This window comes from Salmo salar, chromosome ssa12 (assembly GCF_905237065.1).
Source record: "Salmo salar chromosome ssa12, Ssal_v3.1, whole genome shotgun sequence".
Classification (NCBI taxonomy): Eukaryota; Metazoa; Chordata; class Actinopteri; order Salmoniformes; family Salmonidae; genus Salmo; species Salmo salar.
The window spans coordinates 80,679,798-80,698,287 of record NC_059453.1 but is presented as its reverse complement, the minus strand read 5'-3'; the positions used below and the strand labels follow the sequence as shown (position 1 = coordinate 80,698,287).

At 41.9% G+C, this 18,490-nt stretch overlaps 1 protein-coding gene across 11 annotated transcripts in view; it reads left to right on the top strand.

Annotated features, from left to right (window-relative positions):
* The window catches only part of LOC106565737 (forkhead box protein P1-B-like), a 240,427-nt gene that overhangs the window by 192,767 nt on the left and 29,170 nt on the right, over nt 1–18,490 (top strand). For all 11 annotated transcript variants that reach the window (XM_014133178.2, XM_014133179.2, XM_014133177.2 and 8 more), the window contains 2 exons: nt 5,299–5,449; nt 11,614–11,794. In XM_014133178.2, the coding sequence (XP_013988653.1) occupies nt 5,299–5,449; nt 11,614–11,794 (332 nt within the window). The remainder of the gene's footprint in view (nt 1–5,298; nt 5,450–11,613; nt 11,795–18,490) is intronic.

Here is an 18,490-nt window from a genome sequence, read left to right as displayed (position 1 = left end):
TCTCTCTCGCACACACACACACACACACACACACACACACACACACACACACACACACACACACACACACACACACACACACACACACACTGTTAAAGCTACCGACTTCAAAGTCCCATTTCTCTAATTAATGAACTGCAAGCTTCAGTTTGGACAAGCTGTGGTGTGATGCTCCCATAAATCAACGTGACAGCAGAGCTCCTCAGATAGGGCCTGTCACCAAGTGGCATCTGATGTAAACACGACTGGAGCTGGGGGGTTTGAGAGGGAGGGGGATACTAGTCAGAAGGAGGTGCAATTGATCAGCTGAACGGAGATCTTTTGAAGTGTATTATGTATGATCACAGGAAATAGATGCAGCCTCGAGAGGCTCTCCTGCTCTCCGTTGTGTTGCTTTTTTCCCCTTTTTTTTGCATTTCTAGCTGCTACAACCATCAAAAGACAGAATAAGAATCACGCAGCAACTCCCCTGTGGCAGGCAGACAATAACCCCCTGTTGTTGCTTTGTGCCTCTTTTATTTTAAAGACATCAAAATGTAGTTTTTCAAAGATCTTTAACTTTATATTTGAAGCTTGACAATAAAGGGCTGCCACTGCCACTCTTTATCCTTGTCAGGAACAGTTTTTTTTCTCTCATGCCACTTCTTGTTAACCTCTTATTTGGTCTATTGGTCCGGGGGTTTTAATGTGTCTTCGCGCTGGGAGAGCACAGGAGCTGCTGTCAGCTGAAGAGACCACAAGAAAGAAATCTGAAGGGGAGAGAGTTAAATTCAGTTGCAATTTAAAAGCCACCCTATATTTATTTAAGGCACTGATGAAAGACATTGTTCCCTGTGAACTCCCGCCCCCGTAGTTCCATTAGCATTGTCTTATGCTGTCAGACAGACGGGAGCTACAGTACAGAGAAGTGTCCCATTGAAGACACAAGAAACTTCTTACACTGTTGTTGAAAATCAACACCCTTTCAAAAACAGGCTCTTAGATGGGAAGAATCAGAGGCTATCTGCATCACTAATTACACTGAAACCTGCATGAACTCTTCATCAAATTTGCTTCAAATCTTCATTATAGTTCAGATCATAAACCATAGAAATAGGTGTTTATGAATGCACCCTCTCATCTAGCCCCATGCTTTAATGCTAGCCCATTAATATTCCACTACATAATCCTCCTGATCAGACTAACGTATATGATCCCTGGCCGTGACCTCACTCTCTGAGGGTGTCTCAGGGAGAGTGGGATATGCAAAAAAACACTTTTCCATTTCGCAGGTTACACACTTGTACATGTGAAACAGGACAAATATAAGCGCCCCCTATTTGACCTTTTGTAATGAGAAGGCCTCTCCACATCAGACCAGTGTAGTGTACTGTACTGTGTTCAGGGCCTGTGGGGCAGGAGGCTGGGTGAGGGGAGGGGAAGGGAGGGAAAGGGAGGGGAATCCCAGCCCGGCAGACCTTTGACAGGCAGACCAGGACGTGCGGAGGGGGGAACATTTTATCTGGATATTTCAGCGGTTTCTGAGCCGCCGGCGGGTGACCTGACAGCAGCGTTGCACCGAGACCTTTTTTGTATGCGCTCAATTGTGAGAAGTAAACATAGTGGTGTATCCTGTGTTTGGTAACAGGGTGCGGTGCACAGCTTGGCAGCCCGGGTTGCTTTTAATGCCCCCCACCCCGCCTTGACAATTGGCGCTGTGTACTCATATACAGCCTAATATCCTGCCCTCTCCCAGGCTTATTTTGTTTGGCCGTCCTTATGTGTCATAGAAAACATAACAAGGTGAGCTTTGTCTTGATTGATCGTTATCTCCAGTTGTTGTTTAAGGAATAATAATCCCTATTTTGATGGTGAAGCTGAGACTGGGGTCCTCCTCCACTCCTCTGTTACCTACTGTACCCATTTGTTTTGATTTGGAAAAGATTGGGGATATATTACCGTAAATTCCCGACTATAAGCCGCAACTTTTTTCCCACGCTTTGAACCCCGCGGCTTAATATATGGATTTTTCCCGCTTTCACATTTAAAAAAAAAAAACACACATTCTGTGACGTGCTCAGTTTTTTGGCGGCATGAAGCTTTCATTAGACCAATGAAATTGCCGAACGGGTTAAGGTCAAACAACTTTTTTGTTTACTGTTTAGATTAAATCGAGCGCTCTCAAACTTCCCATCATTCTGATTACGGTAGTCATTTTGTCACCCTCATTATGGCAAAGACACGGAGAAATGCATATGATGCAGCTTTCAAGTTGAAGGCGATTGATCTGGCTGTTGGAAAAGGAAATAGAGCTGCTGCACGGGAGCTTGGTCTTAATGAGTCGATGATAAGACGTTGGAAACAGCAGCGTGAGGAATTGACTCAGTGCAAAAAGGCAACTAAAGCTTACTGCTATTTTTTTATTTTTTGTTACAAGCCGTGTTTCATTAAAGCCTATTTATTTTTGTTACAAGCCGTGTTTCGTTAAAGCCTGTGTAAAGTTAATTTGTTTCAGTGTACCGGTAGGCACCTGCGGCTTATAGACATGTGCGGCTTATTTATGTTCAAAAAAGAAGAAAAAAAATTCAGTGGTTGCGGCTTATCCCCTGTGCGGACGGACATCCAGCGAAAAATCATATCGCCATTAGCATAACAACATTTAATAATATTTAAAAAAATTAAAAAATAAAAAATTACATCGTTTTATAGATACACCTCTCCTGAATCGAACCACGTTGTCCGATTTCAAAAAGGCTTTACAGCAAAAGCAAAACATTAGATTATGTTAGAGGAGTATATCGTAAAAGTAGCCACATAGCCATTTTCCGACCAACCACATGCATCACAAATAACCAAAAAACAGCTAAATGCAGCACTAACCTTTGACAATCTTCATCAGATGACACACCTAGAACATCATGTTACACAATACATGCATTCTTTTGTTCGATAAAGTTCATATTTATATATAAAAACAGCATTTTACATCGGTGCGTAACGTTGACTAACTATTTTCCCTCAAATGCATCCGATGAAACAGAGCTACAATTTACTAAATTACTATTCGAAAACATTTTTAAAATGTAATATTGTCATTCTAAGATTTATAGATGAATATCTCTTGAAAGCACCTGTAATGCCAGATTTAAAATTAACTTTACTGGGTAATCATACTTTGCGATGAAAGGGGATGCGATACTCTGAAAAATAGGCTAACGTTACAGGTCAGCGCCATCTTGGAACAATCGCATATCACATCTAGTCTTGTATACTATTGTCAATAATCCCTTACCTTTGGTTGTCTTCATCAGAAAGTACTTCCAGGAATCCCAGGTCCACAACAAATGTATTTTCGTTCGAAAAAAATACTCCTTTATGTTCCAAGAGCTTGTTCTTGTTAGCGCGTCTGAAGGCTGCTCCAAAACTTCCGTCGGCCACGGGACAGCCATTTCGAGAGAATGCATTTTTTTCCAATTTATGTTCGTTCAAACATGTCAAACGTTGTATAACATAAATCTTCAGGGCGTTTTTCAACAAGAGAGCCAATAAGATTCGAGGGGGACGATTGCATTGTGTTTCAAAACGTTTCGAAAGGGGAGGGTAACCAGGGGCGTCGGCGTCATAATGGTGATGGCCCTCTCCGTGTGACCACGTTCCACAGCGTCTCATTCATTCAGTTTTCACAGTAGGAGACTCAAACCACTTTGTAAAGACTGGGGACATCTAGTGGAAGCAATAGGAAGTGCTCAATGAACCATAGCTCACGGTGTGATTAATAGGCAACGTGATGAAGTTGAGTTCGCAATTCAGAATTCCACTTCCTGTTTCGATCTGTCTCGGGGTTTTGACTGCCATATGAGTTCTGTTATACTCATAGACACCATTCAAACAGTTTTAGAAACTTTAGGGTGTTTTCTATCCACAAGTAATAATTATATGCACATCCTAGCTTCTGAGTTTGAGTAGGAGGCCGTTTAAAATGTGCACGAATTTTTTTCAAAAATCGCTTTAGCGCCCCCTATCCTAGGGGAACGCCAAGAGGTTATATTCAGGTGCCCTTAATAGTCCGGAAATTACAGTAGATCATTTCCTCCTGTTTATTGTTCTGACTACACCTCTCTCTCTCTCTCTCTCTCTCTCTCTCTCTCTCTCTCTCGCTCTCCATCTCTCCCTCTCTGTCTTTATCTCTCTCTCTCTCTCTCTCTCTCTCTCTCTCTCTCTCTCTCTGTCTCTCTCTGTCTCTCTCTCTCTCTCTCTGTCTCTCTCTCTCCCTCTCTCTCTCTATTTGTCTCTCTCTCTGTCTCTCTCTCTCTCTATTTGTCTCTCTCTCTCTCTCTCTCTCTCTCTCTCTCTCTCTCTCAATTCAATTCAATTAAATTCAAGGTGCTTTATTAGCATGGGAAACATATATTAACATTGCCTTAGCAAGTGACGTAGATAATATACAACAAATTCAATTATTAAAGTTAAAGTAAAAAATACATATTTCAATGAAGACACTAACTTTCTCAGAACGTAGATGTAGTGCTGTAAGATGAGCAAGACTCTGATCTTCAGTCACTCTATGATTCAACTCTACTTGCTGCAACTACTTGAGCGCAGTGCCACACCTGAGAGAGTTGTGAGACTAGCTGGTGTGGTTATTAAACACTTTGATTTAGTCACACGTTGTTTGCTGAATTATGAATAGGTGTAATTAAAATCCCATGGCTCTTATTATGAATGATTAACTATGTTGTTTAATTGTTTGTCATTTGCCTCCACACTCCTGTTAATTAAGAGAGAGGGGGACATATACAGCACCTGTTCTGAAGTGTGCTCAGACAAACCCACATACTGTAGTGTGCTGAATGTGTTAGAGTTTAGGTGGTAGGGTTTGATGTGTTCGATTGGGATCGTGTGTGTGTGTGTGTGTGTGTGTGTGTGTGTGTGTGTGTGTGTGTGTGTGTGTGTGTGTGTGTGTGTGTGTGTGTGTGTGTGTGTGCGCGTGTGTGTAAACATACTGTATCCTGTATGTGTTAACCTAGGGCCTAACGTGCAAAAGCAAATGTTCAGACATACAGTATACACTGTGATCAGCATGTGTTTGTCCGTTGTATCATCATGTGTTCTTTATATATGAACACACACTAGAACTTGTCTGTTTCTGTGTTCAATCAATATGTACAGTCCGTAAAAGTATGAAAACAATGTATTTTTTGTTTGCCCTGGATTACGCATGTCCTGTGTGTTTGTTTGCTTATGGTGTGTCCCTGTGTGTGTGTGTGTGTGTGTGTGTGTGTGTGTGTGTGTGTGTGTGTGTGTGTGTGTCGTCCTCAGCAGCAGCAGCAGGCCCAGCAGTTGGCCTTCCAGCAGCAGCTCATGCAGGTCCAACAGCTCCAGCAGCAGCACCTGCTCAACCTCCAGAGACAAGGCCTGCTCACCATCCAGCCTGGACAGACCGCCCTGCCCCTGCACTCGCTCACTCAGGGTCAGTGCTCTACTCTACCGCGCAACACACCTCCACACGGGATTATACTGCATACCACACCTGCCCCTAGCACCCTCCCCACACACACACACACACACACACACACACACACACACACACACACACACACACACACACACACACACACACAAGCTCTAAAATACCCTACATTCACTTTGTCCCAATGATAAACATCATATTGCATCTGCTTTGACTACAGTATTCACCTTATTTAGTGCCCTCTAACTCTTGTTAGAAGTGTTCCCCATCTACCCCCTTATTTATACTGCATGTACTGTGTATCTTCCCTGTTCCTCCCCTTTGACTACCATGGTGTAGAGATGCCCTCTTCCCTCCAGCCTCTGTCTTTGGTCTCTCCATTCATACATTTTCCTTAGAATGACATCATACTGGGTGTTGACCAGGGGGAAATGCCTCCTTAGGCTCGAGGAAGAGTGGAACTAATGACTACGGTTACATGCACACAATAATACCATTATTGTGGATAGTCAGATTAATATAATAGTTTATTTAAACATTTACATGTTTTGCAAGAAGAATGATTTCCTTAATAATCCTGTTTCCATGGAAACATCTGAAATGAGGCTACTGATGGGACTTAAATAAATGCTGAAAATCAGCATAAATGTTGGACCACAGCAAACATGTTATTTTTGCGAAGCCTATTTGAGTTGGGACATATAAAGTTTGTATGTGAAAAGTATTTCTAAGATGTGTACTTTCAGTTTTTCCCAAATCACTTCCCTTTGCGCTACCTGTGATTGCACATACGCTGATCAAATACACTGCTGGAACGCCAATACAGCTGTTTCCATGTCCTAATAACTCAAAAGGTTGCTCAGAAAACCAGGTGTTTTAAGCGGTGTATGCTTACTTTGATTTTGACCTCACGCCGATTAAGATAAGCAGAGTAAGGTGTTTACATGACTAATGCCGTACGCAGCCTACTGCCATAATCAGTTTAATATCGAATTATTAGTGTGCACATAAACATACTCATTGTTACTAAACTGCCACTTAACCTCTCATTGTGAAATATCCCATAAGGGGATGGTGGTGTGAGTCAATGCTTGTTTTTTAGCCAGGAAGTTTATTTCTTTATTTGTTTTTAATATTTTCTTAAGGAGCAGCCCTATGACAAAGCCTCCATACCATTTTGGAACATGACATAGACTATTCATTCTAGGCTAAGACAAACAGTTTTGAAAAAACAAGATAAGGCGATAAAGTGGAAGGGCTGGGGAACTTAGGTAATGGGCAAACAAAAACAGGGTTTGTACAATCATGTTATTGTTTGGACTGTGTATGGAATCCGACGATTGCCATAGGCACAGGCGTGGACCACTAGTGTGCTGCCTGTTAGTGTACGCTTATGAATTACCTTGTTTTGGATATCTGGCAAACACACACACGCCCTTTTGAGTAAAGCATTATACCAGTGATATGGCAGTTTACTGTTCTTTATGGAGTAGCACAACAGTTACTGGACATCCTGTTGACTGTTTGCTTACGCTTAGTGTCATCAAATATCAGTTAGGCTGTCTCACAGCATGACTAATAGCAACAGGACACTAGAACCACACACTCCTGGTTTGTTCAGCCATATTTTGTCAGATGACAGTTTAAGATACAAATAAGGTATCGTTTCTCTTTGTTAATATTTATACAAACTGAAATGAGGAATTGAACCTTACCACAAACCTTGGTTGGTTTCACTATTTTACTGAGTTGATCCTGGCTAGCCTGCCCTTGGAAACCATTGATGGTAAGACAGCTGTTAAAACACTTATCATAAGGCTGAGTTTCCCTTCCTATTCTACACATTTTCTGCTTGACTGTTTGAAGTTATTGATGACCTTTCTGTTTTCCACATCACTAAACTCTTTCATGCCTCAGCAGCTGAGACCTACAGAGCTGGGATCTAATCTACTATATTCAGCACGTAGTAAGCAGCACAGCAAGAATGTGTTCTGCTGCTCTGTTTGGACCATGGTGATTATGTGTTTGGACTGAGGCAATGAATTAGGATGACTTTTATACACTGAGGTGATGATCAGACAGATATGCTTCCCCCCCTTTATTCAAATTCAGATATCACAATCAAATTATTTGAAAATTCATTCTCTCATGGCATTATAATTGTATTGTGCTCTCATGGTGTTCTGGGAAAATAGATTTAACAAAAACATTTAACAGCCGCCCTGAATGTTTTAGAATAAGGGGGCGTGTAATGCATACTTTGAAAATATTGTACATGTATAACATGGCTTATTTTTTGTATTGTTTGGTCTTATGCTTACTGGAAATGTTGATATAGACAGTATAAAATATTTTCATTGTGAATAGACATGCATAATCACATAGAGTTATCATTTAATACCAGAAGTGAAGGAAGTCATTTAATACCAGAAGTGAAGGAAGTAATTTAGTACCAGAAGTGAAGGAAGTCATTTAGTACCAGAAGTGAAGGAAGTCATTTAGTACCAGAAGTGAAGGAAGTTATTTAGTACCAGAAGTGAAGTCATTTAGTACCAGAAGTGAAGGAAGTCATTTAGTACCAGAAGTGAAGTCATTTAGTACCAGAAGTGAAGGAAGTCATTTAGTACCAGAAGTGAAGTCATTTAGTACCAGAAGTGAAGGAAGTCATTTAGTACCAGAAGTGAAGTCATTTAGTACCAGAAGTGAAGGAAGTAATTTAGTACCAGAAGTGAAGGAAGTCATTTAGTACCAGAAGTGAAGGAGGTCATTTAGTACCAGAAGTGAAGGAAGTAATTTAGTAGAAGCTTGAAGAGTGCTACTTGGATGACAACCAGTTCTCTTTATCTGGACTTTAATTTGTTTCTCTCGCGGTAAATGTTTTTGACATTAATGTTCAAAGTCTTGGAAGCGGTCAGACAATATCTGTTATAAATTACAACAATGTGTTTGGGGAGGATATAACTCTCATAAATATACATTTGATCCAGCGCCCACCTCCCCTCCTCCCCCCAAAAGCCTTTCCTTTTGACCTGTGGAGAGTGAGTGAGACAGCAGTGTACGCTCCGCTCTCCATTCTCCCAGGTGCAGCTGCCAGGTGTGTGTATGTATGTGCGTGTGCACATGTGTCGCTGCTCGCCCCTCTCCATGCCTGCCTGATTGGCTAAAGTGTGTTTTGTGGCTCCATGGCCACCCAGGTTGCGCTGTAACAGACTGAGCTCTCATCGCTGGAGAACATCAGTTAAGTTGTCCAGGAGAGGGCAATAGGACAGTGACAAGACAAATACAAAAAAACCTCAGTGCAGCAGCGCCACATCAGGGACAGCGGCAGGTAATACGCTCCCCCAGTCAGTGATTGATTTGGCATTGGTAATAGTTCCTGCAGCATTAGGAGTTAACATATTTTAGGCCTAAGGGGTGCATATCACTAGGCCGGTGATTACAGGAACATAAACAGTGGTGCACCAGAGGTCTCTGCCGGATGGAACAATAAACTAATAGCGGTGTCACTGTCCCCACATGGTATAGGCTCTGTGTGAAAAGCAACAGCAGAGTTGAAAGAGCCTGAAGCACAGGGGCTATTTTTTATTCTGTGGATGATGGCCTGCAACTGATGTCATTATGCACCTTAAATCAACATTCTGCTTGCTTGAACATGGTCACCTGGGTACGGAGGTACAAGGACAGGAAAAGGTTGAGGAGCACGGCCTGTCTGGGTGCCTAAGCTACCTGCAGAGGTAAATTTGAGTTTCCAGGTCGGTGATCAATCAAGTGTCCCAACAACATACATTTTTTAAAGTGCTTGTCTGTATTTCCAACATATAGTGAGTGGAATAGTTTTGTTGAAAAATGGAAAAAGGGAGGATTAACCAATGCTGCATTTGAAAATACTGGTTATACAAAAAAGGATTTAGAGATCAGTGTTATACTGTATGTCTACCATAGATTTAGAGATCAGTGTTATACTGTATGTCTAACATAGATTTAGAGATCAGTGTTATACTGTATGTCTACCATAGATTTAGACATCAGTGTTATACTGTATGTTATATTGTATGTATACCATGTAAATCAGATGCTGCCTTCTCAGGTAGAATAAAAAGCTGTTTGTCCAAACCTAGAATATATTGCTATTTGAGATTTTCATAGCACTACATTTTATTGTCATTCATGGTGTTCTCTTGAATGACCCTCGGTTTCCAGAGATCCAATGAGGACAAGGTAGTTTAATAAGAGAAGGGCGTGGGAGTGGAGGATAGAGGGGGAGAGAGAGAAATAAAGGAGACCACTTGGTCCCAGTCCGTTACCTCTGTCATCAGAGGAGTCTATGGGAGCTGTTTCATCTGAGTAAACAGTGGTGTCGGGGTCACCAGGACTGGCTGGTAATTGAGGGAGAGTGGGCTGCCCTGTCAGCCACACAGGCTAAAAATACATCGCCCACTGTCACTGGGCACAAAGTGGGGGGAAAATTATTGTTCCCGCTGTCGAAGCACAGGACACTCGCTCTACCAGTGACCTTCCCCATCCAGACAAACCATCATCATAGAAAACTTTCCCTCCAAGGATCCTTCCCTCCATCAAAAGAACAATGTGCCTTTAATAAGACAAGTGAGAAGCAACAAATGTAGGATTAGCATGCTTTTGTGCAAACAGAATCATTTGGCATGTTTTGTCTGTCAGGGCTGTGTCCTTCGATGAAGGTACATCAAGGAGTAAGACAGAAAGAGAGAATGAGAGAATACAGGGCAGGCAGAATAGAGAAGTGCACGTGGAAAGGTTATTGATTTGTCCTGCAATCATTTCCTGCTCTTTGATATGCAAACGATCTAGTGTGAATTTACAGCAATCCTATCAGACTCATTTCACAGTTCTTAGCCCCTGCGTCTCTCCAGAGTCCTTCGCATCATTAGGCCAATGTTCTCCATTACGAGCATAATTAAAATCTTTTGTAGCTTATCAAATGAAATATATTTTTGCTGATCTTATTGAGATCTTCATCTTACAGTTATTTTCCACAACAAGAATAAATTAAGACTAAGCATTTTGCAAAATGTATTACGATCTGGCGCTTGAAAGGGCCACTTCTGGTATCTATAGAGCGAGCGATAAAACATCTGGAGAATATAAACCCACCCGAGATAAGCATGTGCGAATCATCTTTCATTTGTCATTGCTCATTTTGAGAATAGATTTAATTAATTGTAATGTTAACCGAGTGGTCTTGCCCATCGCGCTCCTATTAAATTCACAAATGTGCACACATTCCCATATTGGATATTTTAATATGCTATAAAAAATATGGATTAACCAAATACATTTCTGAACCATAATACAAACGGCTAGAGAACATACCCTCACGGGCGGAATATTTTTTTTCTTATCAGCTTTTGCCTCATTTATGTCAAATGAAAGCAGGCTTCTCCTGCTAGTGGTAACAGACACTATATATACAGACACATGTACATTGTGTGCAAACAATGGCTAGGTTTTCTCAGACATGGAAACTGGGGTGTACAAATACAGCATTATTCTTCCTCATCCCCAATCTGGCCCAGAGTGTCAGGATGGTTGTCAGACAGCAGCACAGAAAACACGCTCTCTCTGTGTATGTGTTCCGACACAAGAAAATGTCTTCTGTCTTCAAGGGATGTTTCTCTTTAGAAGGCTGCTGTGTTAGCTGCAGTGTGCTTGACTCGTTAAATGAGGTTTAAGTCTTCTGTGTCAATTGGAGGCGGTGCAGAGCTTTAAGTATTTTGCACATTAATGCGCTTTTCAGAATATTACCCCAGGGTCCTGTTTCTGAAGGAGGTGGGGTGGTATGGGCTGTTTTGGTTGTAACATTGCTATTGTAAACTTTTTGTGTGTGTTCTGACTCTCCTCTTGTAGGAGAAATGATGGTGATTATTCAGATTTCATGCCTTGTCTGGATGTTAATTATTTACTGTGGGCATGAAATGCGTGTGAATGCCAGGGATTTGTGTATACAAACACGCTTCAGATCACAGAGAGAGAGCGGGAGGGTACAAGCGCTCTCAGTGCATTACCCTCTAGTGGAATATTTTCTCATTAATACTCAGCTTTGTTTACAGACCCTTTGATTTAATTATGTGACGAAGAGAGTTAGATTAGCTGTTAATTGATTTAATTATCCAATTTGTTTGTTTCAGGCATAAATCCAGCAGAGCTTCAGCAGCTGTGGAAGGAGGTGACGAACTTGAAGGAAGAGAACAACAGCAACGGCCGCCGCGGCCTGGACCTGTCCTCGCCACAACCCCCCAAGAAGCCCCTCCTCAACCAACACGCCTCCACCAATGGACAGTACATGAGCCATTCTCTGAAGAGAGAAGGGTGAGTCTTTCTCTTGTCTGTCGTCCTCTTCCTCCTAACCCAACAGCTTCAGTGTAACTCGCTGGGCACAATAGGTTTTATATTTCCAGGGAATGGGTTGTGACTGAATGTATCACTAAGGATGTTCTGCTCATTGATTTAACAACCACAGATTATGATATTCACCACAATCTGACCTCTTTTTCTAAACTGGGGTGCAACTAGGCATACATGTGTCCTTTCTACTTTATGAAACAAAACTGGAACTCATTATGTGTGACATTCTCTTTACTGTCATCTTTGAATAAAGAAAACAGGAGGCCTACATATTCCCCATTTAAAACTGCAATTCCTTGAAGGGGCCTAAGTTGATGGACATGTTCCCATAGGGCTTTGCCCACAGATGAATATTAATTTATAGTTTGTAAGTACCTTACTGTTTTCATTAAGACACAAGCTTGTTCTGTGTGTCAGAATGCACCTGGGGATTGCAGTGAAACACCTGGGAGCGAGGGAGTGATTTGGACTTTAGATTGCAGTAATGGAAATGGGATCAGCACACTATTAATTAGAGGGTCAAGGGTGCTGTTATTTCAGTTGCACTTAGGAAACTGCAGCTGTGACTTGCAGGGCTCTGTTTGGTTAAATAAAATTCAAATTACCAACGTCCTCTTAACAACAGAAAAACACACACACACTGCAACCTTCGCTTTCCTTCCGGATAGTGACGTTTATGAGAACTAGCCTTCTGTAGGTGTGGCGTTCCGAACATATTGACGCAGAGCAATTCAGACACTACAGTTCATTGACTGTATTCTTTATACAAATAGTAATTATCATTATATTAGGTAAGTCAAGTACATTCCAACGTTAATTTGAATATGTCAAACAGAGGCTGTTTAATATTACATGATGTAAAAAATACACTATAAATATTTGAAAAGTATGTTGATACGATGTAAGATCTATGTCAGACGACTCCTCTTTTCACTGGATGCTTGACGTGATATTTGTACGTTTTCAGAAACATTTCCCTGAGCCGCTGTGTCTTTAAGGAAGGAATTAATTTGGCATCCAACACATTGACTTGTTTTCTTGCACTGAGGCGCTGATCTCTGAACTGCTGGTGAGGAGCCTCCAGGCGCCATGAGCTCACTGCACAACATCTGACTTGTGTTTCGCTGATCAAAACCTATGTGTCATTATGAAAGCACTGCAGATGAAAACACGTTTAGCACTATAAACCATCAAGCCTAGGGAGGTGAAGAGGGGTTCAAACACAGACAGGCAGATAGTGTTCTATGGTGGTAGTGGAGATCTCACACTGCTCTCAATCGTAATGAGGGAACTTGGAATGCCTTATTTGGAAGCAAATAAATGCTATATGTTTTACTGATTATGGGATACTAGTTTATCACATACACTACCGTTCAAAAGTTTGGGGTCACTTAGGAATGTCCTTGTTTTTGAAAGAAAAGCACATGTCTTGTCCATTAAAATAACATAACATTGATCAGAAATGCAGTGTAGACATTGTTAATGTTGTAAATGACTATTGTAGCTGGAAACGGCTGATTTTGTATGGAATATCTACATAGGCGTATAGAGGCCCATTATCAGCAACCGTCACTCCTGTGTTCCAATGTCACGTTGTGTTAGCTAATCCAAGTTTATCATTTTAAAGGGCTAATTGATCATCAGAAAACCATTTTGCAATTATGTTAGCACAGATGAAAACTGTTCTGCTTATTAAAGAAGCAACAAAACTGGCCTTCTGTAGACTAGTTGAGTATCTGGAGCATCAATATTTGTGGGTTCGATTACAGGCTCAAAATGGCCAGAAACAAAGAACCTTCTTCTGAAACTCGTCAGTCTATTCTTGTTCTGAGAAATTAAGGCTAGTCCATGTGAGAAATTGTCAAGAAACTGAAGTTCTCGTACAACGCTGTGTACTACTCCCTTCACAGAACAGCGCAAACTGGCACTAATCAGAATAGAAAGAGGAGTGGGAGGCCCCGGTGCACAACTGAGCAAGAGGACAAGTACATTAGAGTGTCTAGTTTGAGAAACAGACGCCTCACAAGTCCTCAACTGGCAGCTTAATGAAATAGTACCCGCAAAACACCAGTCTCAACGTCAACAGTGAAGCGGCAACTCCGGGATGCTGCCCCAGTTGAGGACTTGTGAGGCGTCTGTTTCTCAAACTAGACACTCTAATGTACTTGTCCTCTTGCTCAGTTGTGCACCGGGGCCTCCCACTCCTCTTTCTATTCTGGTTAGAGACAGTTTGCGCTGTTCTGTGAAGGGAGTAGTACACAGCGTTGTACGAGATCTTCAGTTTCTTGGCAATTTCTTGCATGGAATAGCCTTCATTTCTCAGAACAAGAATAGACTGACGAGTTTCAGAAGAAAGTTATATGTTTCCGGCCATTTTGAGCCTGTAATCGAACCCACAAATGCTGATGCTCCAGATACTCAACTAGTCTAAAGAAGGCCAGTTTTATTGCATCTTTAATCAGAAAAACAGTTTTCAGCTGTGCTAACATAATTGCAAAAGGGTTTTCTAATGATCAATTAGCCTTTTAAAATAATAAACTTGGATTAGCTAACACAACGTGCAATTGGAACACAGGAGTGATGATTGCTGAAAATGGGTCTCTGTACGCCTATGTAGATATTCCATACAAAATCTGCCGTTTCCAGCTACAATAGTAATTTACATGAACAATGTCTACACTGTATTTCTGATCAATTTGATGTTATTTTAATGGACAAAACATTTCCTTATCTTTCAAAAACAAGGACATTTCTAAGTGACCCCGACTTTTGAACGGTGGTGTACATTTATTTCAAGATAATGTGAGACATTTTAGGTCAAGTTGTATGACATCAGTATTTTGACTCTCCTTTCATATATTTTGACTATAAGGTCTCACAGAATGTCCATATTTCGCATAAACGTAACATGGAAACTCAGATAGACCTCCCCCTGTCCTTTTCACACACTGTTCCAGCCACACGTGCATACGCGCACGCACACACACACGCACACACACACACACACACACACACACACACACACACACACACACACACACACACAGACACAGACACAGACACACACAGCAAGCTCCGGGGGACACCTCTCCTAGCTCACTGCAGACAGTATCCACAGGCTCTGGTGCATCCAGTCTGCTCAGTCAGTCAGTTAGCCAGTCAGTCAGCACTCTAGTCCCTATGGCTGAAGATTAATCGGAGGGGGAAATATTGACACGCTCCCTCCATCACACGTCTTCAGATGTGAACCAACAACAACAACCATCAGTGGGAAGAGAGAAACAACAAGGCCCAGCTGAAGGCTCCGTGTGTGAAAGGCTTCCCCCGACGCCTTGCGCTCCCTGACAGAGATGAAAAAAGACGTCAACAGCAGTTTAGCACACGTTCAAGTGAAGGAGGCAGTCTGGGGTTGAATATTCAGAGTAGAAACCCAAGCAGGTGATTTCTCACCTGTCTCTCTGCTGTCGATGGCAAAAAAAGGTTTCCAAACCCGGCTTTAAAATATAGATGACTGACATAAATGAGCATTAAAAAATCCCTATTAAACACTGCATGATGCTTATTTAAATTCATACAACCAATAATCCTTGCTTGTGTTAATTTCCATGTGCTTAAATCATATAACTATAAAGAACATTATTCCTCTCTTTTGATGATGCAGACACCATTCTAATCAGAATCCTTTGGAAGAATAAAAAATTAAGGAAATATTATGTGGCGTGATTATTCCATGCAAGGCTGTGAGAAATGTCTGTTATAATCCAGGGATTTGAATAATCAGGTTTTAGATAATGGCCTGGGCTGGGTGTAAATAGAGAGCATCCACTCATCCTCCCAGCGCTGAACTTAATGAACTTTTAATTGATGTGGTTTTGTAAGTCTTTTTGTCATGCAACAGAAACAAGCCACTCTGCTGATGGACCTGCTTTCCCGTCCGGGCTCAGATTGGTTTACAGCTAGCCCTAAGTACCATGTAGTTAGTTTCATGTGTCATATAAAATCTGCCCAGGCACAGCGACGCCTGCAACTAAAACCTTAAGTGCATCCACAGGCATTATTCACAGCCTTTTCACTTCCGTCTTAAGGAAGGAGGAGAAATTCAATCATTGCCGGCGCAGATGAGACGTTGCTCCAGCTTTTAGCAGCCTCAAAGAGCCCTCACTCACAGACAGGGATCCTGACTGAATCACGCCAATATGGTGAAGGCATGTTTGTCTGTCATTCATCCTGGTCTGAGTTTTGGGATGTGAGGAGAGAAATACCCCTGTGAGCCAGGTCTCTTAGTTCAATGATTTGCTTATTTAAATGAAATGCATCCAATCTGTATCTGACTTAAATTCCCCATCTCTATGCTGCACTCATTTTGTGTGAGAGAGAGACTGAGATGGAGAGAGAGAGACTGAGATGGAGAGAGAGAGACATGGAGATGGAGAGAGAGAGACATGGAGATGGAGAGAGAGAGACATGGAGATGGAGAGAGAGAGACATGGAGATGGAGAGAGAGAGACATGGAGATGGAGAGAGAGAGACATGGAGATGGAGAGAGAGAGACATTGAGATGGAGAGAGAGAAACATGGAGATGGAGAGAGAGAGACATGGAGATGGAGAGAGAGAGACATGGAGATAGAGAGAGATGGAGAGAGAGAGACATGGAGATAGAGAGAGGGAAAGAGATATATGTCTCTCTATCTCCATATCCCTCTCTCTGCGTTCTTAGAAAACAGGGTTCCAAAAGGGTTCTTTGGCTGTCCCCATAGGAGAACCCTTTTTGGTTCCAGGTATACTGTAACTATTTTTGGTTCCTTTTTTGGTTCCTTTTTACAGAGGGTTCTACATGGAACCCAAAAGAGTTTTACCTGGAACCAAAAGGGGTTCTACCTGGAACCAGAAAGGGTTCTCTTATGGGGACAGCCAAAGAACCCTTTTGGAACCCTTTTTTCTAAGAGTGTAGAGAGAGGGATATGGAGATAGAGAGATGGAAAGAGATATATGGAGAGAGAGAGAGAGAGAGAGAGATATGGAGAGAGAGAGATAGAGAGAGAGAAATGGAGAGAGAGATGGAGATAGAAAGCGAGGGAGAGCTGGAGAGAGGGAGAGCGAGAGCATTCTTCTCACATAGCATTTGGCCCACTTACTTCCCAGCAACCATCAGTAACCGCAGCTCAGGGACTTCAGCTCAGCAATCTGTTAAGGAGATAAATAATCTGATTTGGCACGACACGCCCCTCTCTTGCCGTTAATTTGTTTTACACACGTAAAATTATAATTAAATAATTACGGGGTAAACTCTTGATTGGCGGGGGGTCTGGAGAGCCCTAGGGAGGCCACAGAAGAGCAGGCAGTCATCGATACCGACTCTGAAAGATGATAGACCGTGTTGTGACTGGCTTTCCAGACAGGCCATGTCCAGACTCTGACCCAGCTTGGTAGAAACATCAATCCTCTCTCGGATAGCTACCAATAATCACACTGAATGCCCCAGTGTACTTTATGGTCCCTAGGATCATGCCTTGTTGATGATATAAGTCACTGTCCTCAAAAACAGACAGATTGTGTGCTGTGGTTGTCTTTTTGCCGGCATTATGGTATGCCTATGTGTTGTTGGTGTGTACGGATAAACAACACCTGGAAGATTTGGCCATGTTCCGTCTAGGTAGAGAAGCTTTTTGTTCCTATTCTATACAGGATGCAGATGGCATGGTTTCCCTCATTGCTGTTACAAGATCATTAGAGTTATCTTCCCCCAGGCAGCCTGACAATAATAGCATCCTGACAGACCTGCCCAGGGTGCGAGTCACATTTAACTCCACCACAGGATCTGAGAGAGAGAGAGCTGAGGAGAGGAGATGTTTTTTCTCTCCTAGTGCTGAATGAGAATGAGGTCACAATAGGGAGAACCCCCCAGAATCCCAGGCACTTCTCCTATTGCACTAATGTAGCTCATTTGGTGTAAATTCTGTCATTTACCACTGTTTAGTCATCTGCTGTTTAAAAGGGCCTTTCTGCCGCCAGCTCCTTCAAAGTTCTGTGCTCAATGACTCCCAGCACACACTCCACAATTCAATATCTTATTAATACACAATTAACCAACAGGGCTACTCGGAAATAATTTAAAAAGCATCTCTTTAAATATAAAATCAGCGCTACATTCACCAGTCCACACATTTTCTTGTTAAAAAGTCATTATAATATTTATTCTACCATCTATTTATTAGCTGTATCAAAACAGAGGTCTTAATGCATATGCATAATTCATAAATATTTTTTATATTTCAGATTTTTTGAATGTTAAACACATTCATGAATGCTTCACTGCTCCCTAATTGCAATGCAATTATCACATGTTATGAACAATGTGAACTCTTAAGCAAGTAATTATAACACAAGAAAACCTGTGACGACCCTCTTGAGGTAAAGCTTTGCTTCTTTATTTTTAATGCAGATGGGTGCGTTAGGAATGGTTCAATTTTGCGAGGGATTTTTAACAGTCATCCTAATGAGAGCAAAATACACACAGAGCATCTCCGTATGAATCTGTGAGGATTTGGGTCTAAGGAATCTTCCCTTGCCATCTCCCTTCTCAGCCTCCTGCAGAACGGGCCAGTATGTAAGCTGCAGTGGTGTGCTAGACTACAGGGCCACTAGAAACACAGGTGGTA